At 46.0% G+C, this 19,452-nt stretch overlaps 1 protein-coding gene across 4 annotated transcripts; it reads right to left on the bottom strand.

The window, feature by feature from the left end:
• Positions 1–256: 256 nt before the first annotated feature.
• On the bottom strand, positions 257–10,220 carry MAFG (MAF bZIP transcription factor G). 4 transcript variants are annotated; one of them, XM_056866424.1, is made up of 4 exons: positions 10,112–10,220; positions 4,092–4,135; positions 2,076–2,137; positions 257–1,992 (listed from the first exon to the last, which is right to left on the bottom strand). In XM_056866424.1, the coding sequence occupies exons 3-4, from the start codon at positions 2,109–2,111 to the stop codon at positions 1,540–1,542; spliced, it is 489 nt and encodes a 162-aa protein (XP_056722402.1). In that variant the 5' UTR covers positions 2,112–2,137; positions 4,092–4,135; positions 10,112–10,220; the 3' UTR covers positions 257–1,539. The 4 variants fall into 4 exon arrangements, with proteins under 4 accessions (XP_056722402.1, XP_056722409.1, XP_056722417.1 ...); XM_056866431.1 differs by lacking the exon at positions 4,092–4,135 and having other exon boundaries at positions 10,112–10,207; XM_056866439.1 differs by lacking the exons at positions 4,092–4,135; positions 10,112–10,220 and adding an exon at positions 2,313–2,354.
• Positions 10,221–19,452: the final 9,232 nt, after the last annotated feature.

The following is a 19,452-nucleotide window of genomic DNA, read 5'->3' as shown; positions in this document are numbered from 1 at the left end:
GTGGCCTATTCAACCCCCACTTTTGTTGTTACAGTGGGTTTGATCTTTGGAGAGATCCAGGATCATCAAAAAAGCAAACTGGGAGCTGCAACATGAGTGAATGCAGTACTGTCTTCCAGCTGTTATCAAGCAATTTTGATAACACCTTAGAAGAGCAGACTGACCTCGGGTTTCAGTAACCTGGGAAGCCATTTCCTCTAACTGGATCAACTGTTCCACGAGGCAGGACCTTCGGAATGTCCACAGGAAATGCCCAACAAAATCTCTGCACTCAGCACAGGAAAAGCAAACACACACACAAAAAATGCTCACAGGACATCCACACAGTAAAGTTGGCCATTGGCACCATCACATCACAGCGCCACACAAGACCTCAGAGCACAGACAACTCAACACAACGGGAGCACAAAAGAAGCAGGTGAGGAGTTCAAGAATAAGTCACTTTTGGTACAATTGCAAAAAGATATCAAACAGGACTAGCCTTTTTTTTGTTTTTTTTCCCCCTATGTTATTTATAAATAAAAGTCTGATAACTCTTTATAAAAACCAACCTCAGAGCCACAAAGACTTAGCGAGAAACTTTTAAAATTTACTTTTTCTTTTTCAAACTAGCAACACCTCCGAGAACAAGACAATCAAGTATTCTCACCCTCTCGGGTTAAAAAGGAGACTGTCAAATACAAGTTTTGTCCAATTTTAAGTTTGAAAACTTAGATCTTTTCATAATTCTTAAAATGAATGTTTCTCTCTTAAATAAAGGGCTATTTAAACCACATAAACTGGTTGTGTAAACCATCACACTAGAGACACTTGATACTCTCCGAACACACGAAACAACTAGTGATTTTGGTCTTGATCAGTGCAACACATTAGGCACAAAACTGGCCTGTAGTCACCATGGTACAGCCTGCCTCCTTCCCGACAGGTTAATACGGTGCCCATTCCCATCTTCTTTCCCGTCTCTGCAGCACAGACACCAGGAAACTGCAGTTTTGCCCCTTTCCTCCCCCTTCAGGAAAAGTCCAAAGGAATCCCACTTTTAAACACAAGAGGCGCAACTAGATGTTAATATAAAAATGGTTACACAAACTACCCCCATTATAGCCACTGATACCAAGCAATTTACAAGCAGCAGATTGGACAGCTGACACACAACCCTGGAAGAATAGTACAAATCATCAGACGATACCGACAGCAGGTCTTCCAACTTTCTGTGACCTCTGCCCTCCCCCATTTGGGTTATTCCACCCCAAGAATCTACTCTATGCTGCTGAGAATCCCTTTGGCTAGGATACTGAGGTCCTTCAGTTTCTGTTCCCAGAATACCCTGGGTGGAAGGTTCTGCTCACACAGAGAGGCTGCATTACCATCAGTCACATCAACCAGAACAAAGCTAAAAACAAGGGGACAGCAGTGACAAGCAGGCCAGCGTGTGCCTGTGTGGCTGGGCCATCTGGGTGAGGGTTGTGCTTTGGGGATTCCGGATGAGCTTTGTGCCTATCTGCCCTGCACACACAAGCCCAGGCGGTGCACCTTTCACTAAGACCGGGCGTCCGTTTTGGATTTCACTATTGTGATGACGCTGGTGGTGGCAACCTTGCCGGGCACAAGGGGCCCCATGCTTGAAGCAAGTGGTCCCCGGGCAGGGGTGACAGGGCTCCGGGCCACGGTCCGGGCGAAGTTCTGCAGCGCCTCATACTTGGAGCGCAGGGCATCGAGTTCCATTTTCATGCTGGCATTCTCTGAGGCCAGCTTCTCCACCTCCTGCTGAAGTTCCGCCTTCTGCTTCTCCAGCTCCTCCTTCTGCGTCACCCTCTTGACACGGCAGCTGGCAGCATAGCCTCTGTTCTTCAGGGTCCGCCGGCGTTGCTTGAGCTGGATTATCTCCTCCTTTGACAAGCCCCGCAGATGCTGGTTCAGCTCCCGCACGGACATGGTCACCAGCTCTTCATCTGTCAAGCTGGTCCCATTCTCACCTGGCTCCCTCTTCACCTGCGAGAATAGTAGGAAACACACATATCACTGAAGCTCAGGGAATGTGCATTCACAGCTAAGCCCCAGTTTTGTGGCATTACCTTCAAGGCTTTGTTTCCTTTGTTGGGGGTCGTCATAACATGCAAGCCTTCACAGTCAGATTCTGCAAGGGACAGAATGCAAGGTCAGAGGTTACTGCCACACTCAATTCCTAGAGCACTCATTCGCAGATACCTACTTATCTGGTCCATCAACCTGGCAGAGAAAGAGGGTAGGGCTCCCTGCTGGAATCAGCTTCCATGTGCTCTACCCACTATAAGCCAAACCAAGAGACTTACAAGAGCTCCTGACCACCTCTGTCCTTGTCAGTCCCACTGCTCCCTATAAAACAGAGGCAAACAGCATGGGAGGGCAGGAGGGGAGGATTAAGAACCCTGGGAGGAGCCAGAGCAGGATGAAGCTACATTTAAAAATAGCCTGGCAGCCAAGGTCCTGTACGCTGTGCCGAGCCAGTCATGCTGACTCAGCATACTAGCAGTCTTGCTAACAGAACACGCCTTAGAGTACAACCCAGCAGGAAAATAGCAACAGCCTGTGCCACTTTCCACACTGTGGTCCAAACTTACATGGTCTATGGAACCACACAGACTTCAGAAAGATGGGGAGGGTCTCTCATCTCCCCTCAAACCACCATATGACAGAACTTGGTACATAAGAGTGGACCTATCCTGCCTTAGCTGTTATTTGTCTGGAAAGCTAAACAGCAAGGGTGGGGAGGAAAAAAAAAGATAATAGTGAACACACAGAAGCCAAGAGAACAGCTTGGCTACAGCATAGAACATAGATTGGGGAATTTGGCTACTGAATGGAGAATTTGCTCTCCTGAACAGTTTCTTTTTAATTATGTCACTATCACATTAACAGGAGACAAAAAGATAAGCACATTAACAGTACGAAATGAAAGGTTGGCTGGGTGGATTTCCAATCATTAGAACATTACTTCTCCATATTCAATTGCTCTACCCTCCTCCTGTCTCTCTCTGTGTGTAAAGTGCCGTCAAGTCGCAGCCGACTTATGGTGACCCCTTTTGGGGTTTTCATGGCAGGAGACTAACAGAGGTGGTTTGCCAGTGCCTTCCTCTGCACAACAACCCTGGTATTCCTTGGTGGTCTCCCAGCCAAATACTAACCAGGGCTGACCCTGCTTAGCTTCTGAGATCTGACGAGATCAGGCTAGCCAACAAAAAATTATATTTGTAAACCCATCCACTATTTTTTAAATGCAGAACTATAAAAGTCAAGCACATTTATGCAAAGTCACTCCATTAGCTTACTACTGTATTCACGTCACATTATTCTAAACTCCCAGAACATGTGGTATCACTAGGGAAATCTGTGCCAACTGTAGACTCTTTTCGGTTTAAGGTTCTCAATATTCTCACAGTTATGGTTTCATAAATACGCATGGAAATGTAAGTTTATACTTAAGGATCAGGAATCAGAAAGCTAATTAAAAAACCACACTGACTGTGCTTCTACATTTCATAATTTCAACGTCTGTTGTAGAAGTCTAAGGGGGATAACATTTTGCATCACAATACCACAATTCACAAGGAACATAACCTCTCTGGGACTCTAAATACATTTGTGAGCAAATTTTCACTGCTGAATACAAGCTGTAATCTTTGTTAATGGACTATCACCTCTAAAATGTTATTGGAACTACTTTTTTTCTAGTTTCAAACCGGCAATGAGCAACTGGCATCACAAAAAGGAAACATTCACTAGACAAAATCTGGCATTCACAGCATGTTATGCAATGAAACGTTATGCTGTTTTCAATCATTCTGATGTATCCAGAAATAAGCAAGTTTGCCAGGCCTTGTGTTTCCTGTGGCTCACTTAAACAAGACAAAACTACCCACCTCTGTCCCATAACCAAAATAAAGCAAAATCCATTCCTAAAAACTAAACCTCAAACTGTATGCAAAACCAACGACCTCCTAAAGAAAAGCTGGGGTCCCAAGCAAGACATGGACTGCATCTTGAGACTAACACATATTCTGAAATATCCCCCTTCCACCCCACACACTATACGCATTGGTTAAGTACTCTACCTTCAGGTGCTCCACTGGAACAACTCAGAAGCCACAGCTATTCCCTAGGAAAAAAGAAAATCTGCTGTTGTGACCAGGGCTGTGTTGGGGGTAGTGGAGTCACTATGTGCTTTCAGACAGGGGGATGTCTTTACATCCACCTCCCACCGAGCACATCAGCACTTACATGGCATAATAAATGCATCTCCCCCCCACAGCCCATGTTCTTGTTTGTTAAATGCATAAAACATCAGTTCACATTTATAGCAGAGAATTAAGACAAGCTGGTGTCAGCAAAAGCCAAGAAACGGTCCCCCAGCAGCACCCCCAGAAGGGATGGCTTCAGCGCTTTCCAGGATCACTAATAGGCAAGCAACGACTCGGTTATTCCTAGAGCACTAAAAACTGCTGACAAGCAAAGTGCTTATACCCAAAGGACATGGCTGTGGTCACTGATTAAAAGCTTACCTTACTGTAACACGGTGGCTCCTTACTGCCTTACTAAGGGGACCCAACTTAGTTTTTTTCTTTGGAACAGATGTGAAGATTCTAACCAATTACTGATCTTAAAGTGAAATGCATTTAGTTCACTGTGCTGTATTGTATATAATATGGATGGATGGCAGTCTTGGAAGTCACTGTTCTAGAAATTTGCGAACAATAAAAATTCATTGCTATACGCTTGGATTTAGAGCAGGGATGGGGAACCTCAGGCCCGGGGGCCGTATGCGGCCCCCGAGGACATTTTTTGTGACCCTCGGGAGCTCCGGGGCCTTGCCGCAGAGGTGCGGGATAGGGCGGCCCTCCCTGAGGGTGTTCTTGGGGCCACAGCTTGCAGGGGTGCTGCGGCGCCCTTTGGACCTCCTCTCGCCGACTGACGGCCATTGGTCGGCGAGAGGAGGGGGAGGGACGCTTCCCCTAAGATTGCCCCCTATAGCCGCAGCATGAAGGAACACGGTAAGCCCCTCTTGCTGCCTGTCGGCTGTTGAGCAGCAGGGGGGGAGAAGAGGCCCGCGGCTCCCGGCAGCAGAGCATGCACGCAGGAGCCGATCGGGCTTCAGGGGGTCTTTTATGGACTCTGGGGTGGGGAGGGCATGGAGCCTGGGGCCAAGTCGTGTGTGTGGGGGGGAAGGCTTTTCTCTTTCCCTCTCTTTCTGTCTCTTTCTTTGTCTGGTTCCCTCCGTCCTTTTCTTTCTCCCCCTCTTTCCATTTCTTTCTCCCTCTCTCCCTTTTCCTCTTTCTCTGTTTTCCTTCCTTCCTCCCTTGCCAATCGACCGTGGGCTGCGCCTCCCTGGCGCCTCGTTTGCTCGGGCCTACCGCTGGCTGCCCTCCTGCCTGGGGGGGAGAGAACCGGGGGAGCCCTCCAGGCCTCCCCTGGGGTTGCCAACCTCCAGGTGGTAGCTGGAGACCTGGCAACCCTAGCCTCTCCCCACCACCGGGAGATCTACATCTGGTATGCCCCCCGAATGGTGTTATAAATGTGCAAATGGCCCTTGGCAGGAAAAAGGTTCCCCACCCCTGATTTAGAGGATAGGGCAGCAGCACTGTCATCCTCTCCAAACAGAAATCTTGATGAAGGTCTCCCTATGACACTATTTTAAAAGTCATTAAGATAATAATGGTTAAATAATTGCTGGGGTATACATGAGTAATCAAAACCTTTTGCTTTCCCTAACCTTTCTCTGCCTAAAAACCATATGCAGCCATGTGCCTACAAGGAGCAGAAATGCAAATCAAGTATTGGCTGTCACCACCTCACAGAACAGTCACCACGCTGATATTTTCAACCCAACTCTTCCTCCTACGGTAGATTTTACTCATAACATATTAGAGAAAGTGTCTGGCCGCTTGCTAGCACTCTCACAAGAGAGATCTGAAAGTTTCTAAAGAAAATGAACTATGTCACAAAAGGTCGACCTTGTCCATGAACCCAGCACAAAACAATCTCTCCTAAATTTCACATGGCACATGTGATGCGCTGTAGAAATTGGGGGACAATTAGGGTTGCTAACTCTGGGTGGGGAAGACCTGGACATTTTTGGGGTAGAGCTGGGGAGAGCAGGGCTTTGGGAGGGGAGGGACCTCTGCAGGGTATAATGCCACAAAGCCCACCCTCAAAAGTAGACATTTCTCCATGTGAACAAATCTCTATTGTCTGGAGATTAGTAGTAATTATGGAAGATCTCCAGGCCCCACCTGGAGGTGGCAACCCTATGGACAATATAAATGTTTAGAGCCTAGTCTTCTCAGCAAGAATCTTCATAGGATTCTTCATCTCTAATACAAATGCAGTTAAAAGATTAAAGTGCACAGTCACTTATTAACACTGAGAAAGAGAGGAGATGGCACAAAAGGATGCTGTCCTGGAGGAGGCTTCATGTTCCTTCTCCCTCCTCACCACCTGGGAAATAACTGCAAAAAATTGCTAGGAATGAAAGATGGGACATCACTCTAAGCCTGATGTCTTAGATTGTGAGGTATCTGAACCCCCTCTAATATATTAATATTATATTCCATAACAGTAAATATGGTGCATTTAGTTTATCCCAAGGGCAAGCTATAAAGATTACATTAAACAGCAAAGGCTGCAATTCTATGCATGCTCATTAGGAGAAAGCATCATTTTCAGTAGCACTTACTCCTATGTAAAAATGTATGATTTCTCTGCTTAGGAGGGAAACTAGGAAATAACACAGTAACAAAACTTGCTCTTTTTGTTCTCCAGGACCAGACTCATAAGCTGGAATAGCACTGAGCCCTTCCACAGTCCTGACTTACTGATCACAGAAAAAGGACTTATTAACAGCCTGCAAAAAGCACAACCAGAGAGAATTGGCATCCAGACAGAGACAAACTTGGTCTAACTCCCCAGACTGCTGATTTCTCAGCTTTTTGACAGCTTCCTGAAGAAAGATCGCACTGGAAAGTGCCAAGTGCGACGGCTGCAAAGGGAAAAAGTGCAGTCTCAACACATTTTGCTAGGACTCAAAAGTCCTGCACTCAGCACAAGCACCGCCAATTCTTTGCTCTCAACAGCGCTGACAGCACAGCGCATGATTCAACACAGGCCTCATTCTCAACATTCTTGATTCACAGAGCTGTGCCATCAAACTAGTGTAAACATGGTGACGTCATCCATTCCTGCATCCAAGTCAGCCTAGAGACAGCTCCATCACTGGGAGGCCCAGCTGTAAAGGATGAGAAAGAAGACGGACATGACAATGAGGAGCTGGAGGACAGTCTGCAGTGGGAGGTTTTTCAGCAACTATAGCACAGAGCAGTTTCAGTCCTACGTTGCACCTCTCTTCATGTCCATGGTTCTAGACACTGCCACCTTCATGTGTTTGCAGAAACTCACCTACATGCAGCGTCTCAACAGTCTTTTAATACATAATTTGATCCTTTTACTGGAAAACTTAACTTGGCCAAGGAATTTGAAAGCTGCTGCTTACCCTGTAAAGTCTCCAGCAACAAATGGTCACACCAAAGAAGCTTGCTTCCTCAAAGCAGGCATGAGTGGCCCCTTGCAGAGCCTCCCCAATATGCTTACATTCAAAGTATGTCCATATTATGACTGCACCCTTTACTCAGCAGAACTGAGGGGAGAGGGATAGACAAATCAAGAGGCTGAACTGACTTGACACATCCTTACAACTATTCTTATCTTGCTCTCATCATATAAAGCTAGCTTCCTATTGGCCACAAGCTTGGTCAATTATTGCAATAATCAAATACACCCAGTGAAGCATACACTGTCCGTAATGCAGAGTTCAAAACTTTAGAATGGTAAACACGACATTCGTTTCCCCTGCCTGGTACTGTGAGGCCAAGAGCAAACCATTTCCCAGTGCCACAACTCATCCAATGGAGGAGGAAGGGTACCACACTGTTCCTCATATCTGAGGACACCTAGTTCTTGTTTTTTAAAACCAAGAACATTTACTAAATACCTTGCCTCTATTCACTTAGCTTGAACTTGTCTTACATTATTATATCCATTAATTTTTCTAAAAAGAAAAAGAAAAACAAAACACACCAAGAAACAGTGCCATTGAGGGGGGAAATACAGAGACTGGGATACTATGCATGTGCCTGTTTAGGGCCTGAACTAACCTTTCACAGCTCAGGGAGTCAGATGAGATGATTTTCTGGTTTTTGGAACGGTACTGCTTTAGCATCCAAGGAAAAGACCGCGCAGGTGTTACTGTCAAAATACATCAGACTTGGGCTAGTTATCATTACACAGAGTGTGTATCAACCTTCAACAAGACAGTCCTTTGAACATCTAAGTCATACTAATTAGATTAGCTGTTAGGAGATGGGCAAACCACTATCAGACTGGTGGAGGACAAGCTGCCCTCCAGAATTTTGACTGTAGATGACAGCATGCTCCAGCTAGCTTTGCTATGGGGACTTCGCACTAAGGCCTCAGCAAAGGACAGCCTGCACTTGTTGCATATACGTGCTCCGCTGCTCAAATCAACAGAAAGCTTCACAAGGCTCAGCAAAAAGATCTGCATCTCTGTACCCTTCAGTATGGCAGCATGCTAACCTCCTTCACAGAGCCCTTGAGAATGTCAAATGCACAGACGAGAACAGAGGGAACAATGTCTACAGAGCAGTTTTACTGAGGCTAATTATGAAGCAAGCCAAATCAGAAGGCCTAGGAGAATATACAACCAACACTCATCCACCCACTGTAAAAAAAACCAAAACAGACACACCATACACACAGAGAAAAACTTTGTAAGGATCTCTCAAAGTTCTGACAAGCATCCCTTCCCCTGAACACTTCTGTCCTCTCTCATTGCTCCTGGATGTATGCCCTGTGACATATGCTTACAAATCTGCACATGTCAGAGGATCATAAATGCAGAAGAGAGGAAGAGAAGCTCCATTTGAACTCCATTCTCTATTGTCTCCTGCAACCTGCATCCTTTTCTGCCTTATCACCCTGTCAGAAGATGAGTCGGCAAATCAACCGTCACAGATCATTTCCTAAACTGGCCCTTTTACCAGGTCCCCACCAGCCCCTGGCATACCCCTACCTCCTTTTGTGCAGCATATACCTAGTGGTGACCTCATGTTGATGAGTCAGCAGTGTCTCGGTTCTGCACACCAAACGCTGCGTTAGGAGAAGCAATCGGACGTCCAGACTTCTTCATCCTGTATGCATCCTCTCTCTCCTCCAAACCCCAAGTTCCACCCCACATGCGCTTAGCTCCTGCCTCCCCGCCCCAGACACCTGATGAGTCAGCAAGGCCAGCCCTTTAAACACTCGCAGACATGGCTGCACATCTCGGGAGACGCGCGCAGGCGAAACTGGGCCGGGGGGCAACTACCACCCCTCCACAGGTAAACGGGGGGCGCCACCCGTCTCGGAAAACTCGGAAATAAGCGGGGAGGGACCGACGCACTCCGTCCAACTCACCCCTTCCAAATAAATATCGACTACATCAGGAGTCAAGGAAGCCCAGGGAGAGGGGAAGGAAACGCCGCGTGGGATAAAACCGCCCGCCCACACCCAATACTCACTCGAGGAAAGCAGGGAAACCCACCTGCCAAGGGGCTGAAACGAAGTCCGCGGTCAGAGAAGAAAGAGGGGGGGGGCGAGAGAGAGAGAGAAAGGAGAAGCGGCAGCCGTCTGTTGAGACCCAGGAGCCCGCGCGCCTCGACCCGCCGAGCCCACGACGCGCCCGCCAGGAAACCTTGAGGAGAAAAAGCCCGGGGAGGGGGAGCTGCCCGCTCGACAAGCCCCCACCCGAGGACCTCAAAATACCGGAGTTGCTGAGGCAAGAATAAATACGAGAGAGAAAGAGACATTTAGCTCCATAAATTCCCGGGAGAAAAGGAGATGGGGCAGAAGGCCCCCCCTCCGAAACGCCCCTGATTCTGCCTCAGACAACTCCCCCCCCCCCCCAAATATTAATTCCTCCTCGCTTTTCTTTCTCTGCTCCTTCCCTCGTGGAGGGGCCCCCCGAGCATGCCGGCCCCCCATGACAAAGCGGGGAGGCAGCCCCACCTCCGGCGCGATCGCTCACCCTCCGCTCGGTGCCGCCGGAGGGGGGGGCGGGGAGGGGGGGAAGAGCGCCACGCACAGAGGGACCGAGAGTCCGGGGTCCGCCGCTGCCGCCGCCGCTCACGGACGCGTCACGTGATGTTTGGGTCACGTGCCTCCATTCATGAAGCCGCTCGGCGCAACCGCCCCGAGTCTTAAAGGGGAGGCGCCCAGCCCGACGGAGGGCTTTTTGAAAAAGCAAATAAGTGTCGGAGGGGAAATAAAGGGAGGCTGGCCAGGCAGGGGTTAAAGGGGAGTAGGGCTGGGCGAGGCGACCGGGCGTGAGGATCGTTTCATGTTGAGGCTCGTGTTTGCTGCCTCGCTGCTAAAACGATCTGTTTATGAGTGATGTGTTAATGTGTGATCACCTCAGGATACAATGGTTCCATATTAACATACCACACCCTCATTAGCACATTATCTTGATACTTCCGTTCCTTTTATCCCTTAGAAGCTCCTTGATCAATTGATCTTGAGCAGCATATATCTAGTGTTGGAGGGATATAAGGACTGAAACAAATCTTGCCACTGACAGTGTAGCCTTGGGGTCCCTATCACTTAGTAAAAAGGCATTATGTCAGTCACAGAGGCATTGGATTTGTATATTAAAAGGGGGGAAATATAGTGCGATCGAAGTTCCTCGTGAAAGCGGCATTCCAAAAGGGCATGGGCTAATGAGTCAATAGAGCCGGAAGAGCAAGGACAGATCCTATCTGAGTATGGTATATTCAGAATTCTGCCCTGCATTACCATAGAAGGGTTAGCATTCAATCTAGCCAAGCAAAAAGCTCTACAGAGACGAGGAGTTGTTAGATAATATGTATAGGCAGGCAGACCACGTGGAGAGGGTATTCCGAAGAACTGGGATGAACAGACACGAGCACGAAAAGTAGTGCTGTTATAATCGAGCTCTTTAATGCGCTTTTTAATTTTGGCAAAAGCTTCAGTTTTCCCAAGATCTGATAACATATCCTGCGAGAAGCCCAACAACGCCAGTTTCTCATCTAAGGTTTTTTGCCATGAGAATTTAAAAGGGTCATGCTTCAGAGAAGCTAGGAACCCCTCAGTGCTAAAGCACAGTTTAAGGTGTAGTTTAAAGGCGGCCAACCACACCCTAGCTTCAAGTGACATTTGGCCAAACTCGGAACGAAGAGTGCCAGCAACACATCGAGGGGCATTTAGGAGTTTTCGTAAGAACTGAAGCAGTGGACGATCTTGATACTTACAGGACAATGATTAGCACATTACCTTGGATACTTTTTGCAGGACAATGACTCAGCTCAAACCCAACCCCCTTCTGACTATATATTACTCTTCCTACACACTTGACCCTGAGAGACACTGTCCTTCAGTGTTACTCCTCTGAAGATGCCTGCCACAGCTGCTGGCGAAACGTCAGGAAAGAAAAGACCAAGATCACGGTCACACAGCCCGGATAACCTACAAGAACCGATGAACTCTGACTGTGAAGGCCTTCGACAATATTATGAGATCCTGGACTTGCAGCTTCAGGTGGCGTGGCTCATTCGGCCTTCTCGTTCATTCTCCTGCATAGCGGGTGTGGAAGACACATGAGGCAGCAAAGCAGCGAACATTAAAGAGGCCGCATATGGTCTCTCTGCATAGGAGCCCTACTAGGACTAAATAACGAATATTTATATGTAATACGTGTAATAACTAAGCCCATTTCAGGAGCAAGTGAATTCTTCCCCCTCGAATAACACATTTGAGGGCAGAAGTTACTGTTGCTGGTCTTCCCATTCTACTACTTGGAAGAGACGCTTTGAAAGGAGACAGTTAAACACCTTTGTGTGTGTGTGCGTGCGTATGTATGTATACACATATATGGCTGGTTCCAGACTGGGGGGAAGGGCGCTAGGCAGAGTGCTCAGGGTCCACTACCAAGCCCCCTTGCCTACCTGTGGCCCAAATGCCTGTGTACCCTTCCCTCACCCACTTGCAAGCTCTTCCACTGCCTGTGGTCGTAGCTGTCATGCCTTTTCCCTGATGGTGCTGAGCACAGTGCAGCTGGGAGTGCCATTGCCACCAGAAGCATCTCTGCTCTGTGCAGCACCCATATGCCTTGGGCATAGGTTGCCAACCTCCAGGAAGGGGCTACAGACTCTGGAGATTACAACTGATCCCCAAATGACAGAGACCAGTCCCCCTGGAGAAAATGGTTGCTTTGGAGGGTAGGCCCTATGGCATTGTACCCTGATGAGTCCCGTCCCCAAACCACGCCTTCTCCAGACTCCACTCCCCAGATCTCTGGGTCTTTCCCAACATAGAGCTGGCAACCCTAACTGGGCTGCACATGCAGCTGGGATTGTGGGTAGTAAAGCACTCACAAGCAGGCAGGGGAAGGGCGTGAATGTGGGTGTCAGGAAATGCACGGGTGGGGTTCAACATCTGCGGGCCCTCCCAGAAGCTCTGCATCCTGGTAGCTGCCCCATCTCAGAGTATGCTGACACTAGACCTTTTTGTCAGTGACAATAAATATGCCAGGAGTTCACATAGGCAACAGCACAAAATAGCCCAATTAAAAATTACAAGACCAGCATAGACCACATAGAATACATGACTGTTTGTCTAGCATGGTGCAGTGGTTAAGAGCGGTGGTTTAGAGCGGTAGACTCTGATCGGGAGAACCAGGTTTGATTCACCATTCCTCCACATGAGCGGCGGAGTGGGGATTGTTTCCCCACTCCTACACATGAAGCCAGCTGGGTGACCTTGGGCTAGGCACACTCAGCCCCACCTACCTCACAGGGTGTCTGTTGTGGGGAGGGGAAGGTGATTATAAGCCGGTTTGATTCTTCCATAAGTGGTAGAGGAAGTCAGCATATAAAAACTAGCTCTTCTTCTCATATGGTATAATCATGCTTCCTTACACCACCCAGTTCCCTTACCAATATAAAGTAAAAACTTTGAAGGGAGCTGCATCTGGGAGTTTGGATGCATTGCAGAGAGCACCAAAAACAGATTTTGGAGGAGGAATTACAGAGTTCTGAGGTTTCCCCCTTGGTAAAACATTTCTGCTGGGCAATCAATTTATTTATAAAGCATTCTGGGTCTCGAGCCTTCTTGGAAGTTTTTGCCCCCTGGCATCAAAGGTGTGATGTATGAAGGCTGGATTACTGCGCGCGCGGGGGGGGGGGGATCTTGACAGATGCTTGAGACTGTTATATTCTACATGTTCTAGGGAAGAACCAAGCACTGAGTGCAGACATCATTCCTTGCTCCAGTTAAATGCTGCTGCTGCTGAAGAAATCAGACCTCAATTAAACTGGTGAGATGCAGACTTATATGGCATAGCAAAAAAGAAAAAAGAGCTGAAGAATCTCTATGAACAGGCAGCAGGAAGTACAGTCCAATGGGGGACTCTGACAAAGGGATCCTTTACGGCTCAGAAGGACAAGTCTGGACCTGGTCCATCCAGATCTGCAGAGCTCAGAATACCTGCCTAAACACCTTTGTAGAATGACTGGCAGTTCTTTCCATGCTAATTAATACATTACCCTACAGTACCTGTTCCACTACTTTACCACAAGGAGCAAGCCTGAGCCAGCACTTTCAGAACTGATTTGCTATAGCCAGACAGCCTTGCTCACTAGAAAGTCTTCCTAACCATTATGCCCATCACTCCCCGCCCCCATCAGCACTGGCCTTAAGAACAGAAAGATTATTCACCCAGCAATTCTGCAACCTGCTACTACCAAAATAATAATAATAGATTGGAGCTGGAAGATGATTGTGCAGAAAGGCCAAAGGGGTTTTATCAATGGAATGTTCCCCCCCTTCCTGGCTCACATCCTTGACAGACAAATCCTTGATTCTTGACAGAGACCCACTTCTCAAAATACAGACACAATGATATACAATCTGGCATTGCTTGGACTTCTAGCAGTTTCAGAATTGCCTGAGTTAGATAAGGACTGGTTTTATCTAAGAGCAGTATGTGCCAGATATCGACAATCCAAAATTAACAGAGGTACTCAGGGAATCAATTTGCAGGATCTGAGCAGGGCTGTCAAAGATAGGACATTTTGGAGGACTTTCATTCATAGGGTCGCCATGAGTCGGAAGCGACTTGACAGCACTTAACACACACACACACTCAGGGAATAGAAGCGCTGATGGCTGTTGGCTTCTCGGTGTTAAAACTAGAAATCCATTGTCTGCTGCAGCTGTCACTTGGAACCTGCTAGCTCTCCAAAGAATTACACATACAGTTGTTGGATCACAGGCTAATTAGATTGCTTACAGGGATGGGGGAGCAGAGGATGATGAACCTCAAAAAGATTTCTCATCTTCCTGAGCAGCCAGACCCATACCTCAGTACGTGTTTTTAATGCCCACTCTGCAGTCCCCCTTCCCCCTTCGGAATTCTTCCCCTCCCCACACTTCTGTTCAGCCTTTGCTGTGTCTACACTTTCTCAAAACTGCGGAAATTGCAGGGAGCAGAGAGGTCTGGGCTGAAAATGCTGATGCAGGGAAGCAGCTCTCACAGCTGTTTCTTGCTGAGGTGCCTGGGACAAGAATGCTGCAGCACGCTCCCAGCCCGGAGAAGCACTGCAGAAACTACTCTGGTAAAGGACTAGGAGAAACAGGACCCAAACCCCCTTCCTTACCCTGGAATTAAAACAGGAGACATTCTCCCCCCCCCCCCAAAGTCATTGTGTGTGTGTGTAAAGTGCAGACAAGTCGCAGCCGACTTATGGCGAAAACTTTGTTTTAGCAGAGAAGTCATCAGTGTGAATGTGTTACAAACATTCCTGCTGAACCAGGGAAGTTGTTTGTGTGAAAGACCTCCCTGTGTAGTTCAGCTGACTTTGATAAGCTTTTTTCAGATGTTCAGTTTTGGCTGATGACACCAGTGAAGCCCTGTTTTTACAAGTTGAAAATTATCTGAACCAAATGAAAGCTATTTAAACTAACGATGTAGTTAGTGAATCTGACTGCACAACAAGGAGAGACTGGGAGCTAGTGCCATTTAGCTATTTGTATATTATAACTGGGCAGAGATTTGCCTGATCAGCTCATTTTCCAGTCAGTAATATTAATAGGTGGGGTTTACTGCAGTAGTAGAGCATCTGCTTTGTGTGTAGAAGTTGCCAGGTTCAATCCCTGGCATCTCCAGTTAAAAGGATCAGGTAGTGGTCAATGTAAAAGACCTCTTCCTATGACCCTGGAGAACTACTGGCAGTCAAAGTAATGACAATTATAGAACTGTGGTCTGACTAAGCAGCCTCACATGTTCATGTTTGTTTACTTCAGATATACTTCATCTTTCTCAAAGTAATTGCAATGGGAAGGGAAGACTGGATAACAGTTGTCTGTATTCTGAGTCATTTCTACCCCCTCCACTGTACGGCACAAGCAGGATTTTCAATTTCCCCTTTACCATTAGTCTAGATGAAGTATGTTGTGTTGCAGTGAGGGTGCTTCGTTGTAGGGGGTGTGTTGTAGTAAAGTATAGGGTAAGAATAGTGAGTTCCTGTGGTTGTGAAGGAGGTTGTGGTGCATATATGACAGTATTTGTATTTTGTTGACACATTCACCCTCTCTGAAGAGTTAAAATATTTGTTATCTTGCAATGATATTAAAACAGTCCAGCCAATTGGTAACAAGTTTCACAACCAGAAAACCCTTTAACACATTACAGTGCAAATTGCAGATGATTTGGATAAACAGCATGGAATAGCTATCATGCCCTGCTTGCAAATTTCCCAAAGTCAGCCACATGGCGACTGCTAAATGCAGGATGGTGAACTGTAGTCAAAGCTCTGTTCACAACCTGAGCTCGATCCTGATGGAAGTCGGTTTCAGGTAGCTGGCTTAAAGGTTGACTTAGCCTTCTATTCTTCCAAGGACAGTAGAATGAGTACCCAGCTTGCTGGGGGTAAAGGGGAGATGACTGGGGAAGGCAATGGCAAACCACCCCGTAAACATTGTGATACAATCTCACCCAATGGGTCAGTAATGACCCGGTGCTGCACATGTTACCATAACAATAATATACACAAGCAGCTCTGTATCCAAATCAGCGTGCCTGGTTCTGATGTAATATTTCCATCTCTCTCCCAGGAACCATTCCAGCAGAACTCATTTAAAAAGCAGACATAGAGGTGCCATGAAGCACACATATGTGTATGAAAGTTTTTGAAGTTAATGAAATAGGGAATTATTGCGATTGAAGCAAATTAGCATGAAATGCAATACCATTATTTTGGAAGTGGAAGAGTACTCATAGGACAAAGTAACACAGTGGCAGTTCCAAGTCTAGCAAATGTATTGTTTAAAGATGCATGTTCTGATCCACAAAGCTTACAGTCTGAAAACACAGTAAGAAGAAGGGGTGCAACAGAGAAACAGTTTTATGTGAATGTGCAAAGGGAAATAGAGGTAACCAAGCCTCTAGGTGCTCTCCTTCTTAGGGGCAACCTTCAACGCAGTAATGTTCTGCAAAATGAAAATGCACCACATTCATTCAGCCCTTGTGCCTGTTATGGACAGGTGCAATCACTATCTTCCAGAGAAAATACCAGTTTAGTAAATCTACAGCTTCATGAGGAAACTGGTTGAACTAACTGCCTAGTAACCAGCTTTCCTTGCAGTATACCATGGAGCAGCTCTTCCAAGATAAGGAAGGTGTACATTGTCCTTTTTTTTCCAGGAAAAGAACCCCTGACCTTTGCTCAAGAGCTAATAGCCCTACCCCTTGTATATTCTTGAGAAGGCAGGCTGCAGCAAACAGTGACTCCCTTGATTATGGAGGTAGGTGATTTACTTATTTTTCATGTTTAGCCGGGGCATTTGCTTTCACAATATATTCTTTCTGTGATCACACACACTATGGGTCCAGTGCACATACCACTTATACCATAGCCTAAGCCACAGAGGTTGTAACCACTCATTCAGTTCAGTACTTCATGGATGCAGTGAGCAAGTAGGCAACAATGCTGGTTCTTCTTTTGCTGGAGAGCTCCCATATGTGGGGTTTTCATTCTTTTTGTAGTTATCAAAAGTCTATCACACGCCATTAATACACTGAAGGATGTTAAATAGTACAATTTTCTTTTGCTACGGAAAGGTAGATGTCACTCCCTTTTCAATATCACTGTTCTATTCATATTATTCCCTGTTACTGATCCAGTATTAGCTATATGCCTCATTGACCGTTTTGTTCCCTCTTCCTCTTCTCTCAGGATCAGGCACCTTTCATAATTTTTAATGATTAATACAATCCTTTAAAATTCAAGGAAATCTGTCTTCTACTATCTGAACTTTTCCCAGTTCACAGCTGGAATTTTTTTTTTTAATGAGAAATTAACATTGTGCCCAGAAGTGGACTTCCAGCACGCAGTTACTGATTTCTTCAAAATTCTTACAGCAGCTGTGTGAGTAAAATGCCGCCAAGTCATAGCTGACTTATGGCAACCCCGTAGGGGTTTCAAGGCAAGAGACAGCAGCTTCACCCTTCTAAATCCACTGACTCCAGTAGATTTAGAAGTATATAACACCCTGCTTGGGAGTGCACTGTTTGGCACATTTCATTGTCAAATAATCTACTAATTCTGTTCCAGCATTTGTAGTAGGCTTGCTTGCTATGATTTCTCCAGCTAACTTTACCTGGCTGAGTAACCTGGACTGAGCAACTGTGTAGTATGAGTTTTTGCTTCATGGCTGAATAGCATATATTGTCTTACTATCTGAATTAAAACCAAATAGTTGTACCTCCTGTCTTTAACTAGGTAAATATCCAACCACTGGAGGAGGTAGCAAAGGTTTCATAAACTGTATAGATGTAATAAAGGATAGATTTGAACATTGGTTTAAATGGGACAATGTGAAAACACAGGGGGCGGTTAAAATATATTTAAGGGATTCTTAAGAGATACAATTCTTAAGGGATTCTTCATTAATAGCTCCATAAAACAGGCTTCACCAAATGATTTTACCAGACAATCTGAGAACGGCATTCTGTAGAATTCTGATATTTTACTAGGACCCACACCAACAGTAATAGTAGAAATGAAGCTGGCTTTCTCTGTACTGCACAGAGAACAATTACTCTGGATGCAGTAACATTGTTCTGACCTTGGGCAGGAAAGACAGGGAGAAAAGGTCATGAGCAAGAACAAGGGTATCAGTGGATATTTATCTACCCCACAGGCCCTTTTCATATACCCTTTCTCTGTGCCTCAGAGTTCTCTCCCCCTCTTGCATAGGGTTTTCTCTCATACATTGTCCCCACACACACACACCACTGGCTGCTGCACTCAGAGATGCACAAATACCAAGTCTTTCACCTTACATCTCCCTGTAGGTGGCTTACAATATATTAGAACTTTGTTAACCCCATAGACTTCTAGACCCTTAGGCGTCAAAATGTAAATCTAAAAATATACAAGGAAATACGATAAATTAGAAGTCTGAGGAAAACTGTCTCAGGCAGACCAGAAATAAACCCAATGCACAGTGTGTTCAAGCTCTGACAACTATGTATCATCATTATGTAAAGGACAAACAACATTTGCTTATAACATTACCAATAATAAAATATGACAGTCAGAGAAAGGGCTCCAAGTGAAAAAGGTATATAACACTGTTCTCTGGGAATTACTACTGAAGAGAATGAAGCTTTTGCTGGTATCATTTCACAAATTCTGTATCACACAAAAAATAACCAGAGTCTGCAGAACCATTGCATGCTTGATCACTACTTCCCTCAAACCACTGCCCTAAAGCTCTTCCCACTGATCAAGCGTGATGAAACTTAAGCAGCACTAAACAAAGCATGCTTAAGTAAGCATGCTTAAAATTGCAGCCTTACCATGGCTTAAAATATTACACTTCTAAATTATGTAAGCCTCCCTCTGGTGGAACATCTTGTATAGTGTGTTTAGAATACAAATAGGGAACCGTTTAGCATTTCTAATTATGATTAGTGTACATGGATGTTTCAGGGTTGACAATTACTGGGATTTAAACAGCTGGCCTTATAGGTAATTGTGCACACAATTTCTTCTGTATCATGTTTTCCTTTTATGGGAAGATTTTATGGTATTATACAATTTAGACCACATAGGATCAGGCAATTACAGGAAAAAGAATGACACAAGCAACAAGAAACTAGACAAAAGTTGTTTAGAAGTCAAAACCCTCTTGGACAGCGGGGAAATCTGTCACAGCCAGAAAGAACATGCATTTTCCACGGCTCCCTCTTTGCTATGCAACAGCCTTCGAGAGCTGACTAGCTTCCAAATTTCAGGACACCATATAAAAGGGCAGTTGAGGGTATGTGAACAGACCCCATACCTA

Source organism: Euleptes europaea, chromosome 1 (assembly GCF_029931775.1).
Source record: "Euleptes europaea isolate rEulEur1 chromosome 1, rEulEur1.hap1, whole genome shotgun sequence".
NCBI lineage: Eukaryota > Metazoa > Chordata > Lepidosauria > Squamata > Sphaerodactylidae > Euleptes > Euleptes europaea.
This window is presented reverse-complemented; position numbering and strand designations above follow the sequence as displayed.